The 21572-nt window shown below is 41.5% G+C and overlaps 2 protein-coding genes across 4 annotated transcripts in view; both read right to left on the bottom strand.

The window, feature by feature from the left end:
* The window catches only part of XKRX (XK related X-linked), a 14522-nt gene extending 9187 nt beyond the window's left edge, over window positions 1-5335 (bottom strand). For all 3 annotated transcript variants that reach the window (XM_060136892.1, XM_060136894.1, XM_060136893.1), the window contains exon 1: window positions 3353-5335. In XM_060136892.1, coding sequence (XP_059992875.1) covers window positions 3353-3687 — 335 coding nt within the window. In that variant the 5' untranslated portion in view covers window positions 3688-5335. The remainder of the gene's footprint in view (window positions 1-3352) is intronic.
* Window positions 5336-7851: 2516 nt separating this feature from the next.
* Window positions 7852-21572, bottom strand: part of TRMT2B (tRNA methyltransferase 2 homolog B) — a 90158-nt gene continuing 76437 nt past the window's right edge. The window contains exon 16 of the mRNA XM_060137294.1: window positions 7852-10776. The gene's annotated coding sequence lies outside the window, so the exon portion shown is untranslated. The remainder of the gene's footprint in view (window positions 10777-21572) is intronic.

Genomic DNA, 21572 nt, shown 5'->3' with positions numbered 1-21572 from the left:
GGCCTAAAGCACGTAGTTTGAAACATCCATGTTGTAGGGAAAACTCTAAAATCCAGGAGAGAAAAAGATGGAAGGAGAGAACAGAAAAGGAAAAAAAGCAACTTTCTCTTCTTATTCAGGAAAAATGCATAAGTGCATTTCCACCAAGAGAGTTTAGATTTTAACCCAAACCCATCAATACTATTGCTGAATAAAACATTGGGGAGGCAGTGGCATGAAGAATTCTGTTTATGCTTCTATTCTTAAGGCTATTTACTGGTTTAAGTAAGCATGTTTGCCTTGCTTATAAGCGGCAGCAAATGAGAGTACATTTTCATTTTCAGAAGTATCTTTGCATTTCATATAAGGGAGCCAGGACCTCCAAACACCTTCATGTGCCTAATAGCATTCATCAAGTTCCTGCCTACCTAAAAAGTAATTTGCCTTGAAAATAAGCATTATCAAGGATATGATTTATGAGCTTTTAATTATTTTTTCCCTGCTGTGGGGTAGCTGACTGAGATTATAAATGCTTTCCAATCATTTCCAGTGGGAGCTAAATGACAAAAATGAAACATAGTACTCAACACTCCATATGGATGGTCCAAATCAAAGATGGCTTGGGAGGCCACAAAGCAAAGAGAAGTAGAAACGGAGCTGGGGCAGAACTTACTGAAATTTGCATCTTAAGAGTGATTGATCCGTTAACTCAATTTATTGCATTTGAAAAGGGCAAGAAGAATGGTTTCCTTGCTCCTCTAATGACATCTCTAAATGACATCTTGGTTCCAAGTTCGAGATGAGGTCTTCCTTTCACAGTTTAACTTCAAAGATTTAGAACTGGGAAGGCCCTTTAGATTACCTAGTACAGAGGTTGCATAGGCCAGTTGAGTCACATCTGATGAACAGCTGTGGTGTGTTTGGCCCAGACAGTTCTTTTATTTAATTACCAAAATCAGTTGTCAACATGTTCAATCATTCCATTTCACATAAAATCCTGTCTTGGGAGCTTGTCCTGAAAAGTTGCGGCCTTGGCAATACGGGGTCTGAATTCCAACAGGGAAACAATGGGCTGGAGCTGTAGAGAGGCTGGCCTCCTTTAGGCAGATCTTGCGGACTCCAGATTACCACAGTACTCACTAACACTCCATCATTTCTCTAACACCGAGACTTCATTTTTACTTATCATCACACATGAAACTACTGTTTTTTCTCATCCTTGGCTTGCTTCACTCATTTATGATACCTGCCTGGTCCCTGTAAGTGTTTGAGTTTACGACCCATGATCTAGCCCAACCCATTTATTTTACAGATGAAGAACCTGAGGCTCAAGGCATCTTCAGGGATTTCACCAAGGCCATGTAACTAGTCAATGACAAGGGCAAACTAGATTCCAGGTCTCCTGAATTCCAGGCCACTGTTTCTGTTGATGTCTCATATTTTCGCTGATGGAGCGTAATCAATTCCTCCCCATTTAAACATATTGATAATTTTTTTTAAAGGGGGCAGTTCCATCCTGAACTTCAGACTGTGTTTATTTCTAAGGATGAAATATCTTCCCATTGCAATTACAACATCAACACTCTGACCCATATTCCTCAGCTGACTGCAAGTTTCTGCCTCTCTTGCAATCAAGATAAATTTGGTCCATTCTTTCCTACTGACCTCAGAAGTTTTGCAACATCTCTCTACCTTGAAAATCACATAGCATCCAGATGAGACTTCTGACACAGATGCCTGTATTCCTAGGATAAGGCACATTCTTTCTTTTGTTTTTTAACATCTTTATTGGAGTATAGTTGCTTTACAATGGTGTGTTAGTTTCTGCTTTTTTTTTTTTTACATCTTTATTGGGGTATAATTGCTTTACAATGGTGTGTTAGTTTCTGCTTTATAACAAAGTGAATCAGTCATACATAAACATATGTTCCCATATGTCTTCCCTGTTGCGTCTCCCTCCCTCCCACCCTCCCCATCCCACCCCTCCAGGCTGTCACAAAGCACCGAGCCAATATCCCTGTGCCATGCAGCTGCTTCCCACTAGCTATCTACCTTACTGCGTTTGTTAGTGTGTATATGCCCATGACTCTCTCTCGCCCTGTCACAGCTCACCCTTCCCCCTCCCCATAACCTCAAGTCCGTTCTCTAAGAGGTCTGCGTCTTTATTCCTGCTTTACCCCTAGGTTTTTCATGACATTTTTTTTCTTAAATTCCATATATATGTGTTAGCATACGGTATTTGTCTCTCTCTTTCTGACTTACTTCACTCTGTATGACAGACTCTAGGTCTATCCACCTCATTACAAATAGCTCAATTTCGTTTCTTTTTATGGCTGAGTAATATTCCATTGTATATATGTGCCACATCTTCTTTATCCATTCATCCGATGACGGGCATTTAGGTTGTTTCCATCTCCGAGCTATTGTAAATAGAGCTGCAATGAACATTTTGGTACATGTCTCTTTTTGAATTATGGTTTTCTCAGGGTATATGCCCAGTAGTGGGATTGCTGGGTTAGTTTCTGCTTTATAACAAAGTGAATCAGCTATACATATACATATATCCCCATATCTCCTCCCTCTTGTGTCTCCCTTCCACCCTCCCTATCCCACCCCTCTAGGTGGTCACAAAGCACCCAGCTGATCTCCCTGAAGGCACATTCTTGTCCCTTCAAAACAATCTGAATGGAAAGACTCAATACTATTACATTGTGCTACAGCATCCAGATGGAGAGATAGGCTATCTTCCTTTGCCCCCTTCTAACCGTGTACCTTTATTGCAGAAAGATACAGAGATAAATAGGAGACCAATAAACTGACAGAGAAAAATAAACTACAATGGGTTTGGGTACCAGATGAGCACAAATGGCTTAAAATACTTTCCAGATGTCAAATAACTCCAGAAAATTTGAAAATATCAGTAGCAGCAGCCCAAGCAACTCAGGGTAAAGAAACTGAATGTGAGATGGGATGGAGGGGGTAAGGAACTTCCATCCAATTTAAAGAGCATCTAAAAGGCAGAGTCAAAATAACACACTCTGAAGCTATAGCCTGTGTTTACAAGGTGACCACATCAATTGGTCTCATACCAATTTCACAACCCGAATCCAGATAGCAAACATTGTCAAATGAAGTCTTATTAACGGTACCATACATGGTTTCGGAACACAGGTACATGCCATATGTTCATTGTGGTGGCACTTAAGACTGCAGATAAGACTTTTTGGATGGTAGGCAGGGAAACCAAGAGTGGGAGGGAATGGGAGAATCGATTCGATTCAAGGCACAGTAACAGTCTTAAAAATATTAAATTCATCTTTCTCTGCACAGTTGGGGGGTAGGGGAGGAGGGAAAAGATGTAAAAGTTGCTCACCTGATAACAGGTCCCAAGAGGATTAGATGCATAAACAATGATAGTGGCTTGTCTTTGGCCAGATCTCTGTGGACAAAAATGAGGGTCAACTGGACCATAATGGATGAAAACATAAAGAAGGAAAAGGTGTATGCCATCCAGTAGGTTTCACTATTCTTCCGATAGATTCTAACCATGTACAAGGCAGATGCTGCCTCCCCACAGTACAAAAACGTGGAGAAGAGGATGCCAAATGGAAAGGTAAATCGGGGGTTCGTCCCACGGATGACATCTTCCTCCAGAGAGGATGTCGGCTCCACGCTTGGCTCCTCAGGAATTTCAAAAACTCGGTCCATTGTCGAGGTTCTGAGTGTTGTGGTCTGGTCTTCAGAGCACTCCCATCCCCACCTCCCAAGAGAACCCTGTAACCACTGCAGTGCAAGTATTGGTGAGGAGAGCTGTCAAGTCCAATTCCAGAACGGAGATCTACTAGTTAGAGCAGGAGACCGCTCTCTTCTCGTCTCAAATTAGACTTGTTGGAGTCTGGGATGAAGAGCCCAGGAGTACCACTTTGAAACTAGACTCTTGATTGGCCCAGGATTCCAATCGTCAACTACGTGCTGTGGAAGTTGGACAAGGCAAAAGCAATCATCTTAGCGCCCAGTCCGGAGTCCAATTCCAGGCGCGTCAAGAGCCATGGGAACAGCTGTTTCCGTGGCGGCTCCGCCTTTCGCAGCCCCCCAGGCAGGACGGGTAGCCACTCTCGCGGGCACCGACACTCAGCAGCTCCTCTTGAGGAGCCCTGACCAGTGTGCTCTCTCAAATCAGCTGAGAACTGAGCCAGGGCAGAAGAGGGGGCGCAGCCTGAGCGTCCCTTCGGGGATCCAGTTCACTGCCCAGGCACCCTAGCTAATGCTAGGCTGCGGCTATTAGCTCGCCTGCTCGCCGGCGGTCTCTCCGCACCCGCGCTCAGTCAAGAGTTCTCACGGCGGCTCCTTCAATTCCCCAAGCTCCGCCCCCAAGGCCGCCAGGCCAGGGACAGGAGCAAAGTCACAACCCCAGCCCCGAGCGCAGTCACCGGGGAGAGAAGCAGAGCACGCGCCCGCTGCAGGATCAAGAGAAAGCTGGAGGGGCTTCTTTTCCACAGAGAAACTTTACTAGCGAAAAACACGACGTGCGGGGCGCCAACCCGGCCCGACGGATGTCGGCAAACTCTTGGGCGCCGTCTGCTGCCGGGGTCCTGCCTGGCTCGCAGTTCCAGCTGTGAGAGGTCGGTGGCTTCAGGAACGAAGGCACCGATGGCGGGGCTGCACGAAATGGGGGAGACAGCTGGGGCCAAACAAAACCAGCCTGCGACTTCCAGGGCGGGCAGATGAAGCATGCTCGGTGCACAGAGGCGCGACAAAAAGGGGCTTGGGCCAACCTTCAGAAGCACTTCTCATCACGACCCCCGGACCCTGGAGGGAGCCACAGCTTTCCTCTTCGCCAACAGCAGCAGATCCCCAGTTCTACCCCGCCCTCCCTAACTAGCTCGCTTCCACACTCGCTCAAGCCAGGCGGTTAAGCAGGAATGTCTCTCTCGGCCTCAGGGTTGAATTTCCCTAGGTCCTATTGCCCTACAGATTTTATCAAGGTGGGGCTGGGGAGAGACCTGGAGGGCAATTGGGCCGTAGAGTTTCCTTTCCAAGCGAGAGTGTATGTAGCAGAAGAAAGAAAGAGAAAGAGGGAATGTCAAAGAAAGTCAGCCCACAGACCCATATTATATGCCTTAATTTCTCCACTTGCAGAATGAGGCCAGGATGGGAACTTAAGAATGAATTTTCAGGTCTTTGGCTGTAAGGTTCTGAAGAGGTGCCAAATTCTAAATAGACTGGAGAGGAGCCAGGAGAGCTGTTAGTAAGAACTGAGAGGTGTGTCTTAAAGAGCTCTGAAAATTGCCTAGATTCTTAAGAGCAATCTTCCCCCACCTTGCTGAGCTTTTGTTTCTGTGCCTTCATTTGCATAATTCTAAACCCCAGGGGAAAAGAGAAAACATCTGCCTCCTGGTAATAATATAAATGTAGCCTGTGCCAATCTCCTTTTGCTGCAGGAAGTCAGTAAAAAAGATCTATGTGAGGAGTGGCCAAGTAGCAGCCACCAAAATGATGGCTTCAAGAAAGGCTTAGTCTTGCTGTTGTATTGGTTTTTAAGATTCCTGCAATTGCTGTCTCCTTTCCCCAGGGCTGATTCAAGAATAGATCAGCTTCAAAAGGTTGTTGCTTTTGAAGAAGATGTCCCATCTTGGTCTGTACCTGTGTTAGCAGCTGGGTTAGGAGGCTGACCCTTCCTCCTTTCTGTTTCACAAGGCGGGGCAATGCTATCTGAGAACACTTCATAGTGTTGATGGCTTGGGCCTTTCCAAAAGGCACGAAGTTCTCTGCCAACAGTATACGGTGCAGAACTTCTTGTAGGCTTCTTCAGGACCTATTCCCAAGATGGATCACAAGTAGGGTGAGAAACTCATCTGTTTGCTGTGTTGGGATGAGTTGGCCACCCTGACATGGGAGACTGAAACTAGGAAGAATGTAGAATCCCCATGTTTTTCTTTTAGCCTCTCCTTCTTCCTTGTGCCCTTCTCATTCCCCAAATACACAAATCTACACTGCCTTCCTACTTTGTTCCAATATGACTCCTTCTGTCTGACATTTAAGGCTCTCTATAATCATCAGACTATTTTCCTCTCCAACTTCATCACCCATGCTACCCTGCCACACCCTTTGCTTCAGTCCAGCAGGTTTTCTCACTTAATTACACTTGCCTTGCTCTCTCAGTGCCGTGTTGAGGCCGTTTACAACCCCCTTCACTCTTTTCTACATTAGCCCAAAGCCTAATCTTCTTTCAAGGGTCAGTTCAAGTATTACCTCCTCCAGGAAGCCTTCCCTCACCTCCCCAGCTCTCACTTTTCCCTCTGTCTTCGTGCTACTGGCATATACTCTCTTGCTCTAGTCCTTCAACTCCTTCTGTCTGTCCTGCCTCCTAAACAGAAGTGTAGACTCAGGGAGGGATGCTCAATGTTTATTGTGGTTCTTGTTGATGATAGTGATTAACAAATAGTGATGATGATGAAGCTTCCTCCCCTGTGTTTCCTCCAGGAAAACATACAAGACTCAGGCACACTCATCTCTAAAAGCTGTAGCCACTGTAGCTGGAGCATAAAGTCCTGTGGGGCACCTACTGCCTCAGTCAGCCATTCAGCTCACAGAGGATGTCAGCCCACATGATCTCTCCCTTCTCAGAGCTCCTACAGCACTTTTTTGGGTCAATCCCACAGTTTAGCACCAAATTACAAATTATTTCAAGTATATTAATCTTTATTTCACCACTAAATTACCATAAGCTCCTTGAAGGCAGAGACCCTACTGTTACATTTTTTTTGGACCCCCAAGGTTGATATATACGTGTAAATCTCCTGCCATTTGATCCCCCTCACCCACTAGCTTCTCTGTTTTCAGCCCTAGGACTCCCTGGCGCTTTAGGTCACTAAATCCTCTGGTCTCTTATTTCCTTGTTCCTTTTGCCCTGCTGGGAGAAACTGACTGAGAATTTGCCCTGTTTCTGTCCAACTCTCCTTCCTCTTTTAGACAATCTCTAGACTCCAGCCCTTTACTCTTCTTAAGACTACAGACCTGGAAATGTTGATACTCATCAGACTGCTGAGGACCTGGGAACCCCTTCCCCATTAGGAGCACTGTTCTCCCAAGGACTGATCATCTGAGGTGATAACCCCGTGCTTCCCCTTGAATGCTAGGCCGTGTTCAGGGGTTTGGTTCTGCAAGAAAGGGAGACCCAAGATTTGACTCCCCACTCCCCCTACCTCCAGCCCCCGACTCAGCAGGAACAGAGAACGGGTCTAAAAGCAGTTTGATCGAAAAGCTCTTGGCGTATTTATCAGCTTTCAGAACCCCTCTGAACTACATACGGTTCGGAGATAGGTTTGAGCTTACAAAGCCCCTACAGCCAGAGCTGATTCATAAGAGGTAGCTGGCATCCATGAGGGAAGAGGAGAGGAAGGAGAGAGATGTGCTGCAAGTGGCTGATAGTCCAGTCACAGAACACTATCTGGTGAGAGGTGATGGACAAGGCCTGGAGAATCAGTAGTTAGGATGGAAGAATGGTTTCCGTCTGTAGAATGCTCGGTTTGGACTGTTAGAATCCTTAAGAGATATGTAATGCAAAATCAGTCAGGTATCCTCTGGGCCTTCTCTTTTTGCTCTAAGCTCCCTGAGGACAAAGACTTTTGATTATCCTTTTCCAAGCCACTCCCTCACCATCCATTTTCCAAACTGGCTGCACCATTTTACATTTCTATCAGCACTGTGTTTCTCCACATCCTCAACGGCACTTATCTTTTTTCATTATAACCATCCTAGTGGTTTTTCATTTGCATTTCCCTGATGGCTAAATTGATTGATTGTGTGTGTGTGTGTGTGTGTGTGTGTGTGTGTGTACAAGGTCGTTTGAACACTAGCTGGCCACACTCATTCAGTTATTTCAATAAACATTTATTTGTAATAGCAGTAAGACAAAGATCTCTGCTCTCAAGGGGTTCACAGAGTGTAATGGTATAATAGACATTTGTCCTTTTAGGGGTGTCGCTGTACAGCATTTGAACCCTTTATCTGGGGGAGAGGACACAGGACTCTTGCTAAGAAGCAGGGCCCCCTTGTAGTTGGGGCACAGGCATGTGACTTAGGCTCCCTCAATCCAAGGATCCATCCCTTGAATTGGGAGCCAGTGACCCAAAGAAGTGGACAATCTTCTCCAATTCAGACAGTCATGAAAATGTGCCTCTTGGTTCTTCCAATGTGGGAAGTGTCATTGACCTTTGCCCAGCTGCTGTTCTTTAAATTCACCCCAATATTTGCTGCTTTGTTCTGAAGCCACACTGCTCCCAGCCAGTGACTGAGCACAGCAGGGATACTAAGTCAGCCCCATTTCTGGGAGACACAGGACTATGTGGCCTGTGACTGTGGCAACACAACTCCCCATCAGCCTGGTCAAACTTTATTAGCACTGCACTTCAGTCTACGACACTTCCTACCTAACCTTCTTTCCTTCTCTCATCCATAAAGGTCAGATTTACACTGCAGTTTAACATCTCTCCCAGCTTCCTCCCTATGTTCTCTCACTGACATTTTCCCCAATAAATCTCCTGCATATCTAATCCCAGCTTGGTTTCTGCATCTCTGAGGACCTAAGCCAACCCACTAATGGTGCTAGCATGGCGGTAGTAATGGTGACAGCTGTGATGTTGGCTGTGTAGCCCTGAGTCTGGTTCTCCAGTCCAACTTGGGATTCTGGGAGCTATTCAATATGCTTTTAAGACAAGCATTTTCTGCTTAAATTAGCCAATCAATTTCTGTTGCTCACAACTAAGAACCCTCTGGATTATAGGGGAAGGGACAAAAACATTCAACTACAATACAGTGTGACAAGGGTTATGATAGAAGCACAGAATCTGTGGAAGCACATAGGAGGCACCTAACCCAGTCTTTATATCCTCTCAAATGAAATATCCATATGCTACCTGGAATTGCTGGTCAGCTCTTCTCACTAATTTTACAGGCCACCCCAAATTCAAAGGCTCACAACCACCTTCTCAATTTACCATTCCTTAGGAAGTAGTTCTCATAGTTACATTCACATAAGAATTATTTGGTAAAGAAGACTACTTGCAGATTCCAGGGCCCCATCCTTCGAGTAATGCAAGTGCTCAGAGGATCATAACTTGAGAAAAGCTGTCCCAGGGATAGCTCTACAATCTGCTCCTAAAACAATTTTATCCATCATCATAGTGAGCATTTCATAAAATACTGGCAGCAGTTGACCCCTCTGTGGCCTGAGCCAAAGTGAAGATAGACTTAAGAGTCAGTCCACACATGGGTCCTTGATTTTCTTGGGCTGCCCATGAAGAATATCACCTGTAGTTTACTCCCTAGCACAATTCAGTAAGAATTAAACTATCCGCACACACTTTCATATTCTTTCCTATTGGGCACATTATATGCTTGTTGGACCTTAAGGTGTTTGACCTTATGGCCAAGGAAAGGAGATATTCCAGCCGTGCCAAGAGGAGAAAGGGACTCCTCCTACACTATACGATGACTCAACGGATGAACTAAGAGTAGAAAGCTTGTGTAAGATCATAAATCTTACGCCATTACCAGACATCCTTCCCAGTACTCCTGCCTCTCCTACTTGGCTTTACTACTAAAGGGTCCCCCAACTGTCAAGGACTTCAGTTCTAACTTTTAAAAAAGATGGAGTTATTATTAGTGGGAGAAGTCAGAGCAGCAGGGAAAAGTAGGATAAATTAGGTTGGCAAAGTCAGATCCCGGGAAGAGAAATCATGTAAAGACAGGGTAGTGAGATCACCGTGGGCCAGATAATGCACAGTCCTGCCTGGCAGGACAGAAATCAGGCCATGCCAAATCTCTCTGACCCACAGCAGTCTGGTGTAGTAAAAAGAGCTACATTATAGACTGGAGTAAAACACTGTGGGTTTTAATCCTGGATCTGCTTCTAAATCTTTGTGTGATCTTGGTCCTCTCTGGGATCTCCAAGATTCTGTCTAGCTTAACATCCCATGACATCGGTGTAGTTAGGCATGGCTAGGCCTCCTAGAATCTTTGATTCCACACGTAGTACTGTGGTTTTATCGCCACCAAGCAACTGAACAAGCCAATGACCAAAGTGTCCTAATCAATTTCTCCTAGAGATATACTCTCACATGTGAAATATAATATGTATAAGCATGTTTATAACAGCCAAAGGTTGGACACTACCTAAACATCCATCAACAAAGAACTGCTTAAATAAATTCTGGTATATCTCTAATAATTATGGAACGCTGTGCAGCCATGTAGCCATAAAGAAGCTCTTTATGTACTGATATGAAACAGCCTTCTATGTAAAAAGTGAAAAAAGTAGGGTGCAGAATAGCATTTATGGTATGCTACAATTGTATAAAAATTAGGGGTGTACATATACAAATATGCATAGAATATCTCAAGAAGGATACACAAGAAACTGGTAACAGTGACTGACTCCAATGAAGGGAAATGGACAATGAGGGAGATGGTAGTAGGGAAAATAGATATTCATCTGTTCAAAACATAAAAAAGAACCTTAACGAGTCATGTCACAAACCCATCTTTTTCAACCATCTAGCAGAACGTAAGTGAACAAAGTTGGAAGAGACTTTGTTTCTGAAAGCAGAAAGAAGAGTCTAAGGCAATTTCTTGGCTCAGCCTGTCTCAGAAGTGTGTAGGTAGCTATGATGGGTCTTCAGCTGTTTCCTTCCCTCTCTGCCTTCAAGCTTGAAGGTACATCTTGAGAGTTGCTTCAGGCAGCTGACTGTCAACAGAAACTGGAGAGACTAGGAGAAGCTTCTATTCCGGTGAGGCCTGGAAGAAAAGTGAAGCAGAAGCCAAAAGTTCACAAACTACCAAGTAGGCATCTAAAGAGAATTTCTCATTCCTTGAAAAAGCTGTCACTGCACCCACAGTACATCGTGAGCTCACTGACACCAGATGAGATATATATCTTTGCATTATCAGTCCATTATCAGTCCCCTATAAGAACAAAAAAGAGTTCATTCTTTTTTTCTGAAATGAATATCATAAAGAGCATTCACTGAAAGCTAGTAGCAATATAAAAGGTACAAAGTTTTAAAAGATATATAATTCATAGCCAAGAACTAACCATAGATTAAAACGTTCAGTGGGAAGAACAATTTGTCCTCTATTTAGACTTATTTTATGAAGGATAATCATATCCTTCATAAAATAAGTGTAAATCTGACCTTTATGGATGAGAGAAGGAAAGAAGGTTAGGTAGGAAGTGTCGTAGACTGAAGAAATTTAGTGAAGAATCATGCTTTGAAATACAACTCATTAAGCAAAAAGTCTAGGGCTTGGGTTTAATATTCTGGATGGGCAAATTTAACACTTTGTTGGTGAAGATTAGCTTTAACTATTATATAACTTGGAATAAATGAAAGAGCTCTTTAGTTTTCTTTTATTATTATTAATTTTCTTTTTTTTTTGGCTGCGTCGGGTCTTAGTTGCGGCACGTGGGATTTTTGTTGTGGTGCGCGGACTTCTCTCTAGTTGTGGTATGTGGGTTTTCTCTCTCTAGTTGTGGTGCACGGGCTGCAGAGTGTGTGGGCTCTGTAATTTGTGGCACACGGGCTCTCTCGTTGATGCATACAAGCTCAGTGGTTGTGGCACACGGGCTTAGTTGCCCCGTGGCATGTGGGATCTTAGTTCCCCGACCAGGGATCGAACCCATGTCCCCTGAATTGGAAGGTGGATTCTTTACCACTGGACCACCAGGGAAATCCCAAGAGCTCTTTAGTTTAAATAATATTAATACCAGCATTAATTGAGTGCTTATTATGTGGCAGGTACTGTTGTAAGTCGTTTATGATGTGATTTAATACTCACGATGCCCTTATGGGATGGGGCTATGATCATTTCCAGCTGACAGATAAGGACATTGAAGCGCAGAAAAGTTAAGTGGCTTGTCTGAGCTAAAACAGCTTAGATAGTACGGCTGGAATTTGAGCCTAGGCAGTCAAGCTGTGGTGCCTGGGCGCTAGTCATTTAAAACAACAAACAAATTGTGTGGAAAATTCAAATAGGGCCTGCAGGGAAATATTAGGAATCGACTGAACAATTCCAAGGACACCAGCCAGAAAGATCAGGATTTGTGAAGTCCATATCTGAACAGTCACTTAAATGGTTTCCTTGGCTAGTTTCTATATCCTACATCTTCTGTCCTTATCAAGCTTCCTATGATTCCTCTATCAACATGTCACTCCTTTGATCAAAAAGCTTCCAAGGGCTCCTTTCTGCCTATCTGATAGATCTGAAACTTGAATGTGCATCATACACACCTGTGGAGCTTACTTATAATACTGATTTCCTAAGCTGTGACCCAGAAAAGTTGATTTAGTAGGTTAGGGTGGGGCCTGGGAATCTGCGTTTTAAACAAGCTTTGCAAAACATTGGCCTATGTGGACAAAGCCCAAACACTTTGTTCTAGCATTCAAGGCTGTCCATGACCTGGCCCCAACCCATCTAACTCCTGATATGAATACTCTATTCTAGAAAGGCCATTGTCCTCTAACTTCTCATATAGGAAGCGTTTCTAACTCTAAAACTTTGCCCACACCATCCTACCCATCTGGAATGACCTCCTGCCTTCTTTCCTCCTATCCAAACACTATACATCCTTCAAGGTGAAGCCCTAGTTTCACCTGCTCTACAAGACTTAAAATCCTTAAACTCTCCAGACGAGAAGGATTGAACAATTAAGTCTCTACTGTCTGACCTCAATCCTTTTGGTATTTAACTGGTTTCAAGAGTATATGCCTTGCTTCCCCAATTAGATTGATGGCTGCCACTACCCACATGTGGCTATTTAAATTTAAGCTAATTGATTAAATACAATTAAAATTTCCATTCCTCAGTCACACTAGCCACATTTCAAGTGCTTAACAGTCACATGTGTATTGGTCAGCACAGAGAGAGAACATTTCCACGTCACAGAAAGTTCTAATGGACAGCGTTGTAGGAGTCTGCTATGGCTGTCACAGCCACAGCTACCTTCTTATATACACTCCCTATAAACATTGCTTGCTGTGAAGTTAAGTAAATATGTATCCTGACCACAAAAAAGTGATGCATTTTCTTTTTAAACTCTGATTCCTATTTCCAGTAAAAATAAGGAGCTCAGAAGATAAGTTTCGAATGTAAATATCACTCAGCATTTCTAATCAAGTCTCAAAACCCTTGCCTTTTCTCAGCTCTCATCCTCCTTGACCCCTCGGCTGTATGTGGCATTATGTAGAGCAGATTTCCCTTGTCTACTCAAAATGCTCTCCTCCTTTGCTTCCATGACGCTGTAACAACCAGAACGATCACCATTAATATACTGAGCTCTTACTGTGTGCAAGGCACTGTGCTAAGCATTTTACATACCTCATCAACCATATTAGGTAAATACTATTATCACCATCTTATAGATGAGGTATCTAAAGTTCAAAGAGGTTAATTGATTTGCTCAAGGTCACAGAGCTAGTAAGTGGTGGTGCTTGGACTAGGAACTTAAACCTCTCTTAAGGTTTTTCTCAAGGGTCATTACTAGATCAAATGCCTAAAATAGGCAAGGCAGACCATCAATTACAACATCAAAGAAAGGAAACAACCCATCGAAGGGAATCTCTTCTTTTCTTTTCTACCTTTTTCTTCCCTGCCCTTCTAAAACTCTCTTTTATTCTATCTCACATAGGCCTCTGATAGATTTTCAAGGTCTTAACAGCCTGGGGAATTTAAACCCACTTAATAAGTACTTGAGAAAAAGTAACCATAGTAGGTCAGGGAGAGCAGGGACCATATATTGCCTTTCATTTTCAGGAATTCTGTTTTTTCCTAAATACCCTGTAGGCCCTTAACATTAAAACTTGTGTTGTTCAGGACTTGGAATTTCGATTCAAGCACTCTGCCAACAGTCCATTTTAATTACACTGGAGACTGTTTATAGCTTTTCTGTTCTCTGGGCTAGACTTTGTGTCCAGCAGCTACTACTAGAGGTAGTCAAACATAATAGAAATGCTGGAGGAGTCTGGCTTTAGGCTGGAACAGTCACCTACTTACTAGTGTTTCACATTGCCCTGTTTACTGATACCCTTAAGCAGGTCAAACGTAAGCATTTGTGGCCAGTACACCGAGGGTGAGGATATAGGAAAAAAAGTTTATAGCAACTCTGAGCCCTGACTTCATGTAAAAGGGACAACCTGTTGATCCCCTAAACTCACCAGGCTCCTATAATGTGTTCTGAGCTACGTAAGGCGTAGTTACTTGAGACAGGGAGCTACGTTAATGACTATGCAGACCCTTTAGGGTTTGAAGCCTCCATTACTTAGGTTAAAGAAGAATAAGGAGTATGGAAAATCTCTGTACCTTCTCCTCAATTTTGCTGTGAACATTAAACTGTTCTAAAAAAGTCTCTGTGGTTGCCAAGGTCTGGGGGAGGGACGGATTGGGAGTTTGGGATTAGCAGATGCAAACTAGTATATAGAGGATGGATAAACAACAAGGTCCTACTGTATAGCACAGGGAACTATATTCAATATCCTTGATAAACCACAATGGAAAAGAATATGAAAAAGAATGTATATATGTATAACTGAGTCACTTTGCTGTATAGCAGAAATTAACACATTGTAAATCAACTATACGTCAATAAAATTAATTAAAACAATAAAGTCTTAATAAAAAAAGAAAAAGAAGGAATATTGGCTTCTCTTCCTAGCTCTGCCACTAACTGGCTATGCATGTGTATGTGTGTGTGTGTGTGTACAAATATTTAGTGAGAACTTTTTTCTTTTTACTATCCATTCATGTACCATAAATATTATAGAGTATTGTTTTGTGTTCTTATATTTTACATAAGCGTAATTATACAGAATTTTATGCAAGTTTTTTCTCAACAGTATGGTTTTGTTACATTTTGCTCTAGCTCTATATTGCTACATGTAGTTATAACTCATTTCAACTGCTTTATGGAATATCATCAGATGAATTCACCATACTATAATTTATGTATTCATTCTGTTGATAGTAAAAAATGGAAAACAACCTAAATGACTATCACAAACTAAATCCTTCAGTGGACATCTGTACATGCATACGTATCCTTATTCACATGTGGGAGAGTTTCTCTTGATTAAAAATCCATGAGTGCTGTACACCTGAAACTAACACGACATTGTAAATCAACTATACTTCAGTCAATCAATCAATCAAGCAATAAATAAATAAATAAAATGTACAATTTAAAAAAATCCATGAGTGGAATTACTTGGTCATAGGGTATGCATAAGTTCAGCTTTAGTAGACACTGGCAAATACTTTTCCAAAGTAGTTGTACCAATTTACACTACCACCAATAGTAGAAGAAAGTTCCAACTGACCCACATTTTCATCAGTACGTGGTATTGTAGGTCTTTTTTCATTTTAACCACTCTGATGGATGTGTAGTGGGATCTCATTGTGGTTTAAGTTTAATTCCCATGATGACTAGTGAGATGGAGCACATTTCATAGGTTTATCATCTGATATGCTTTCTTAAAGGAGATATGGATAAGAATGAGAAAGAGGTGAGAGGAAGGACATGGGGGGGAGGTAGTGACTAAGGGATGGGTGTGGGATGATAACACTGTAGAAAGGGGAGCCTAAGGACATTAAATCACACTTTCTAAGCAGACCAGTTTTTCTGAGGGCTAGCCAAGTGTACACAGATTTGGGAGTCTCTTAAATTCAGCAGCTAAAGGTGCTATAAAGGTGCATGTAAAAGTGTATGTTAAACATGTTTGAAGTAAATCATAAAAATCTGGCAGCGACCAAAGGCCAAGTTCTCTTTTCCACAAGAGCAGCAGCTCTGGCTGCTTCCTGGCACCTTTCAACAATTCGAGTTCCGAACGGGCTCTCAATGCCCTCATCTCAAAAAATGACAGCTCTGGCTTTGTGGATTCCACTTACAAGGCCACATGATACCAATGTTAAAGAGCACAGAATGGTAAATATTCTTCCCTTCCAGCTTTACTGAAGTATGATTGACAAAATAAAATTGTAAATATTTAAGGTGTACAACATGATGTTTTGATACATTTATACATTGTGAAATGATTACTACAATCAAGCTAATTAACATATCTATCATCTCACATAGTTACCTTTTAAAAAAATGTTCTTTTTACCTAGCACCAATCAAACAGAACTTTCTATGGTATTCAGTAATAGACTGTAAAGTAACATGGTTTAGATCACTGCATCTCAAGCCTTCATGTATGTGTGAATCCCCTGGAGATCAGTTACAATGCAGATTCTGATTCAGGAAATATGAGGTGACACCTGAGATTCTGTGCTTCTAACAAGCTCCTGGATGCTGCTGATCCAGGACCATACTTTGTGCTTACAACATGAGCTATGGAGCCAGACAGACCCGAGTTTAAATCCCAGCTCTGCTTTCTTAGCTGTGAAATCTCTGGTAAGCTATTTAATCTCTCTGAGCCTTAGTTTCCTCGCCTATAAAAAGATAAAAATTACCTACTTCATAGGTTTGCTGTGAAGGTTAAGTAAAATAATGCATATAAAACATGTATAGCCCAGTGCATGGAAAGAGTAATTGATAAATGCCAGTTATTGTTAATATTCCACGAACTGGCACTCCTACACATTATGATACTCTGAAGACTGCTTCAGAATGATTATCTGGAAGCACTGCAAGAGCCTAGATTAATCACAGAGAGACAGATTGAATCATATTTAGTCATATTTTATGTTGAATCATATTTAGTCATATTTTATGTTAGGCTTACTTTATTGTATTCTAAGCCTTTGAAAATTGAGACTTCATCTGTTTCAGTCAGGGTCCCAGCAGGGAACAGATGGTGCACTTGCATTAGCATAATTAGTGGAAAGTTTACGAAAAGGACTATCCACAAGTGTGAGCAGAGTATAGGAAAACAAAGAGGGATAGATAGTGCAGTAACTTGGTGCTGTTACCACCCCTACACCCAAAAGTATGAGGGGAGGGAACAGATACCAGAAAAAGGAGAATGTGGTGTAGAGAGGGTCCCCTTGAAAGGTGCTATGACCTTTAGTTAAGGGATAGCAGCCAACCAGAAGCAATCCTATAAGAAGGAAGCCAGGAATAAACAACCTGACCTCAGTTTCTTTTCTCCCTTTGATGTCCTGCCAGGGATCTCCACTGCCCAAACCCTACCAGAGGCCAAGAAGGAAAGGGAACTCACTGATGTAATCCATATAGGTTAGCCTCCTGGGGCACAGAGCAGGGTATAAAAGGGCAGAGGGTGGATCAGGAAGGGTAAGCAAAAGATATCTGGTACATCATCCATGACACATATACTCAACCAAAATTCTATCCAAAACAGAATACTATTCTGACCAAGCCAAAAGAGAACAGACTACTATTTTAGACAAAGCTAAACTCAACTAGTTTATCACCAAATGAGGATCAATAATTTCCAGGGTATCTCCCCATCAGATGTCCTATAATCATCCAAAACTCAACACAGCTACAACTGAAATCATCTTCCTCTATCACCATAACTCAACTTTCCCATTTCTAGCAAAGGTGGCCTTTGATATGTTAGTCTCTCAGCCTGAAACATTCTTCCCTTTCCTCCTTGTATATTTAAATCTTACCTACTTACCTTTAAGTTCTAACTCAAACACTTCTCCCTCCTTCAAAAGGTCTTCCCCCAGCTATTTTAGCCTACAGTGATTTCCCTTTTCTCTGGACCCTCATTGCCAGTAATTTAGTCACTAGTGTCAGGTATTGTTATTTAACTAGTTTGGGGTATATATACCATTGCCCCAACTAAATAGTACACTTCTTGAAGGCAGGAACTATGTCTTAACTTTATTTTTTTCTCCTTGTCAAGACCAAGCATCTTGAGACTTACTGAATATATGTACATGATAAACACCTAGAGAATGAAGAATAAGGAAAGAATAGCAGGATTCAAATTTTTAATCTCATTTTTCTATGATAGCTTCTCAGAAAAAGGCTCTCTGAAGAACTGCCTGGCCTTACGTAGAAATATGCAAGCACAAAGGACAGCTCTGTGCTCATCTATCCACTTAGCATTTTTAAAACACTCTTCTAAGTAACCCTTGGGTTAAATAGAGAATCAAAACAGAAATTACAAACTTTTTAGAAATGATCAGCAAGGAAGTCAAAACCCATGATATGCAGCTAAAGTGGTACTCATAAGAAAGCTGTAGCATTAAATTCATTTATTTATTCCAATATATTCAAATATATTTCAACTGATAATACATGAATTATTTTCACTGACAAAAAATGAATTAAAGTCAACTCAAGAATACACATAAATAACAATAAAATATACCCAAAGAAATAATTAAATATTTTTTCAAAATTAATGGCCCACTTCTCTCTAGTCTTCCTTCTTACAACAAAAAAAAAAACCTGGACAAAATAACAATCAAGTGTAGGAAGACTCTGAAAAGTGGAAAGAAGAAAGTGGACTGCCTGGAGACTTTAGGATGTGAGGAACACTACAGTGGTGAGTTGCCTGGGATTTCTTTTTGCTTCCCATATATTGCAGATAAGGCACTGGAGAAGACTACAACCTGAAATTGCCAAAAAGGCCCAGACCAAGAAAAGCCCCAAGAGAAGATTGTTCCCTTTAGTTAAATAATCAGGGAAATGGCTGCCTAGCCAGAACAGAAAAATATTTTTGATAATACCCAACCTACTCTAACCAAACATCAGAGGAAAAACTGTCCCTTCCCTGTGGTGTCAGTGGTGCCAAATAGAGTCACCCATGTCTGGCCCCTCATGGCAGCAGTTAGACAGGGAGAGTTGGCCCTCTGTTTCTCCCACAAGTGTGATATCAGTGGGACCAAACAGAGAACAGAACTTCCACCCCACCTCCCTGGTAGCAAAGAAGTGGAACAAGGCAATGCAAGGTGGTGCTAGCTGGCACTCCATTAGCCCACTGGAGTAATGTTAGTGGGGCCATCCCCACCTGGCAGCTGTGAGGTAGTGAGAGACAACCCTCCATTCCCCATTTTTCCATCTGGTGTTGAGGAGATCTAGCAAGGAGCTGAACTTCCACACCCTTCAGGAAGTAACTGGAAAGAAATTAACAGAGCCTCAGGGGGGCTGTGGGAAAATGAAAGAAGGACAGAATTTATATCATTGGAGTCTCAGAAAAAGAGAAAAAAGACTATAGGGCTGAAAAAGTATTTGAAGAAATAACTGGCTGAAAGCTTCCCAAAGATGAAAATGTGGATATTAGTAGACTGTGATAAATTACTTATGTATAATGTAATAATTAGAGTAACCACTAAAAAATCTATTGAAAAATATGTTCAAAACGTGTATAGATAAACCAAAATGGAATTCTTTAAAAAGGTTCAAGGGACATCCCTGGTGGCGCAGTGGTTAAGAAACTGTCTGCCAATGCAGGGGACACGGGTTCAAGCCCTGGTCTGGGAAGATCCCACATGCTGCGGAGCAACTAAGCCCATGCGCCACAACTACTGAGCTTTCACTCTGGAGCCTGTGTGCCACAACTACTGAAGCCTGCGTGCCTAGAGCCTGTGCTCTGCAACAAGAGAAGCCACCACAATGAGAAGCCTGCACACAGCAATGAAGAGTAGCCCCCGCTCGACACAACTAGAGAAAGCCTGCTTGAAGCAATGAAGACCCAATGCAGCCAAAAATAAATAAATAAATAAATAAATATCTTTCTAGAAAAATTAAAAATTGAAAAAAAAAGTTTAAGTAACACACAGCAAGGCAGAAAAAATTGAGAAGAGGAACAAAAAATAGAGGGAACAAACAAGAAACAAAAATAAAGCAGGAAACATAAGCCTTAACATATCAACAATTACATTAAATGTAAATGGCCTAAAAAAACCAATTAAAAAACGAGTTTGGTAGAGCGGCTTAAAAATCATGACCCAAACACGGTGTCTACAAGAAATCCAATTCAAACATAATGACACAGGTAGGTTGAAAAAAAACATTACATAAACATAAACATTCTCCTCAAGCACACATGGAACATTCTCCAGGATAGATCATATGTTAGGCCATAAGTCTTAATAAATTTAAGAAGATTGAAATCATATCAAACATCTTTTCTAAACACAATGGTATGAAATTAGAAATCAATTACAAGAAGAAAACCAGAAAATTCACAAATAGTTGGAGGTTAAGCAAAATGCTACTGAACAACCAATGAGTCAAAGAAGAAATCAAAAGATAAATAAAAAAACATCTTGAGACAAATAAAAATGGAAATACAACATACCAAAACTTACAGAATACAGAAAATATGTTCTAATATTGATTGCAGTGATGGATGCACAACTCTTTGAATATACTAAAAACCACTGAATTGCACATTTTAAATGGAAGAACTGTATGGTTTGTGAATTATGTCTCAATAAAGCTGTTATTTTTTAAAATGCATAGAACTATACACGCACATAAATGAGTTCATGTAAAACCGGTGAAATCTGAGTAAGGTTTGTGCATTTTTATCAGTGTCAGTTTCATAGTTCTAATACTGTACTATAGTTATACAAACTATTATTAATAATAGGGAAAGCCAGGTGAAATGTACATAGGACCTCCTTGTACTGTGAATCTATAGTTATTTCAAAATAAAAAGTAAAAATCCTGAATATACCATCAACAGACAAATGGATAAAGAAGTTATACAAACACACACACACACACACATACACACACAATGGGATATTACTCAGCCATAAAAAAATGAAAATTTGCCATTTGCAACAACATGGATGGACCTGGAGGGCATTATGCTTAGTGAAATAAATCAGACAGAGAAAGACAAATACTATATTATCACTTATATGTGGAACCTAAGAACTAAAACTAGTGAATATAACAAAAAAGAAACAGACTCACAGATATAGAGGACAAACTAGTGATTACCAGTGGGGACAGGGAAGGGGAAAGGGCAAGATATGGGTAGGGGATTAAGAGGTACGAACTACTATGTATAAAATAAATAAGCTACAAGGATATATTGTACAGCACAGGGAAAACAGTCAATATTTTATAATAACTATAAATGAAGTATAATCTAGAAAAATTCTGAATCATTATCTTGTACACCTGAAGTTAATATATTATAAATCAACTATACCTCAATTAAAAAAATATAAACATTCATCTTGTTAAAAAAAATCCTGAACATAGGGCTTCCCTGGTGGCACAGTGGTTGAGAGTCTGCCTGCCAATGCAGGGGACAAGGGTTCATGCCCCAGTCCAGGAGGATCCCACATGCCGCGGAGTGGCTGAGCCCGTGCACCATGGCTGCTGAGCCTGCGCGTCTGGAGCCTGTGCTCCGCAATGGGAGAGGCCACGACAGTGAGAGGCCCACGTATGGCAAAAAAAAAAAAAAAAAGAAATCCTGAACATGAATGTTTATTCTAGCCCCATTCACAACTGCCCCAATTAGAAATAATTCAAATGTTCCTCAAAAGATAGAATAAATACACTGTGGTACATCCACACAATGGAATACTATTTAGCAATAAAGAGAAACTGACTATTTATATATACAACTATTTGGATGAATTTCAATGGCATGAAGCTG

This window comes from Lagenorhynchus albirostris, chromosome X, assembly GCF_949774975.1.
Source record: "Lagenorhynchus albirostris chromosome X, mLagAlb1.1, whole genome shotgun sequence".
Taxonomy (NCBI): Eukaryota; Metazoa; Chordata; class Mammalia; order Artiodactyla; family Delphinidae; genus Lagenorhynchus; species Lagenorhynchus albirostris.
The sequence above is the reverse complement of the archived record's forward strand: the minus strand, read 5'-3'. Positions and strand labels throughout refer to the sequence as shown.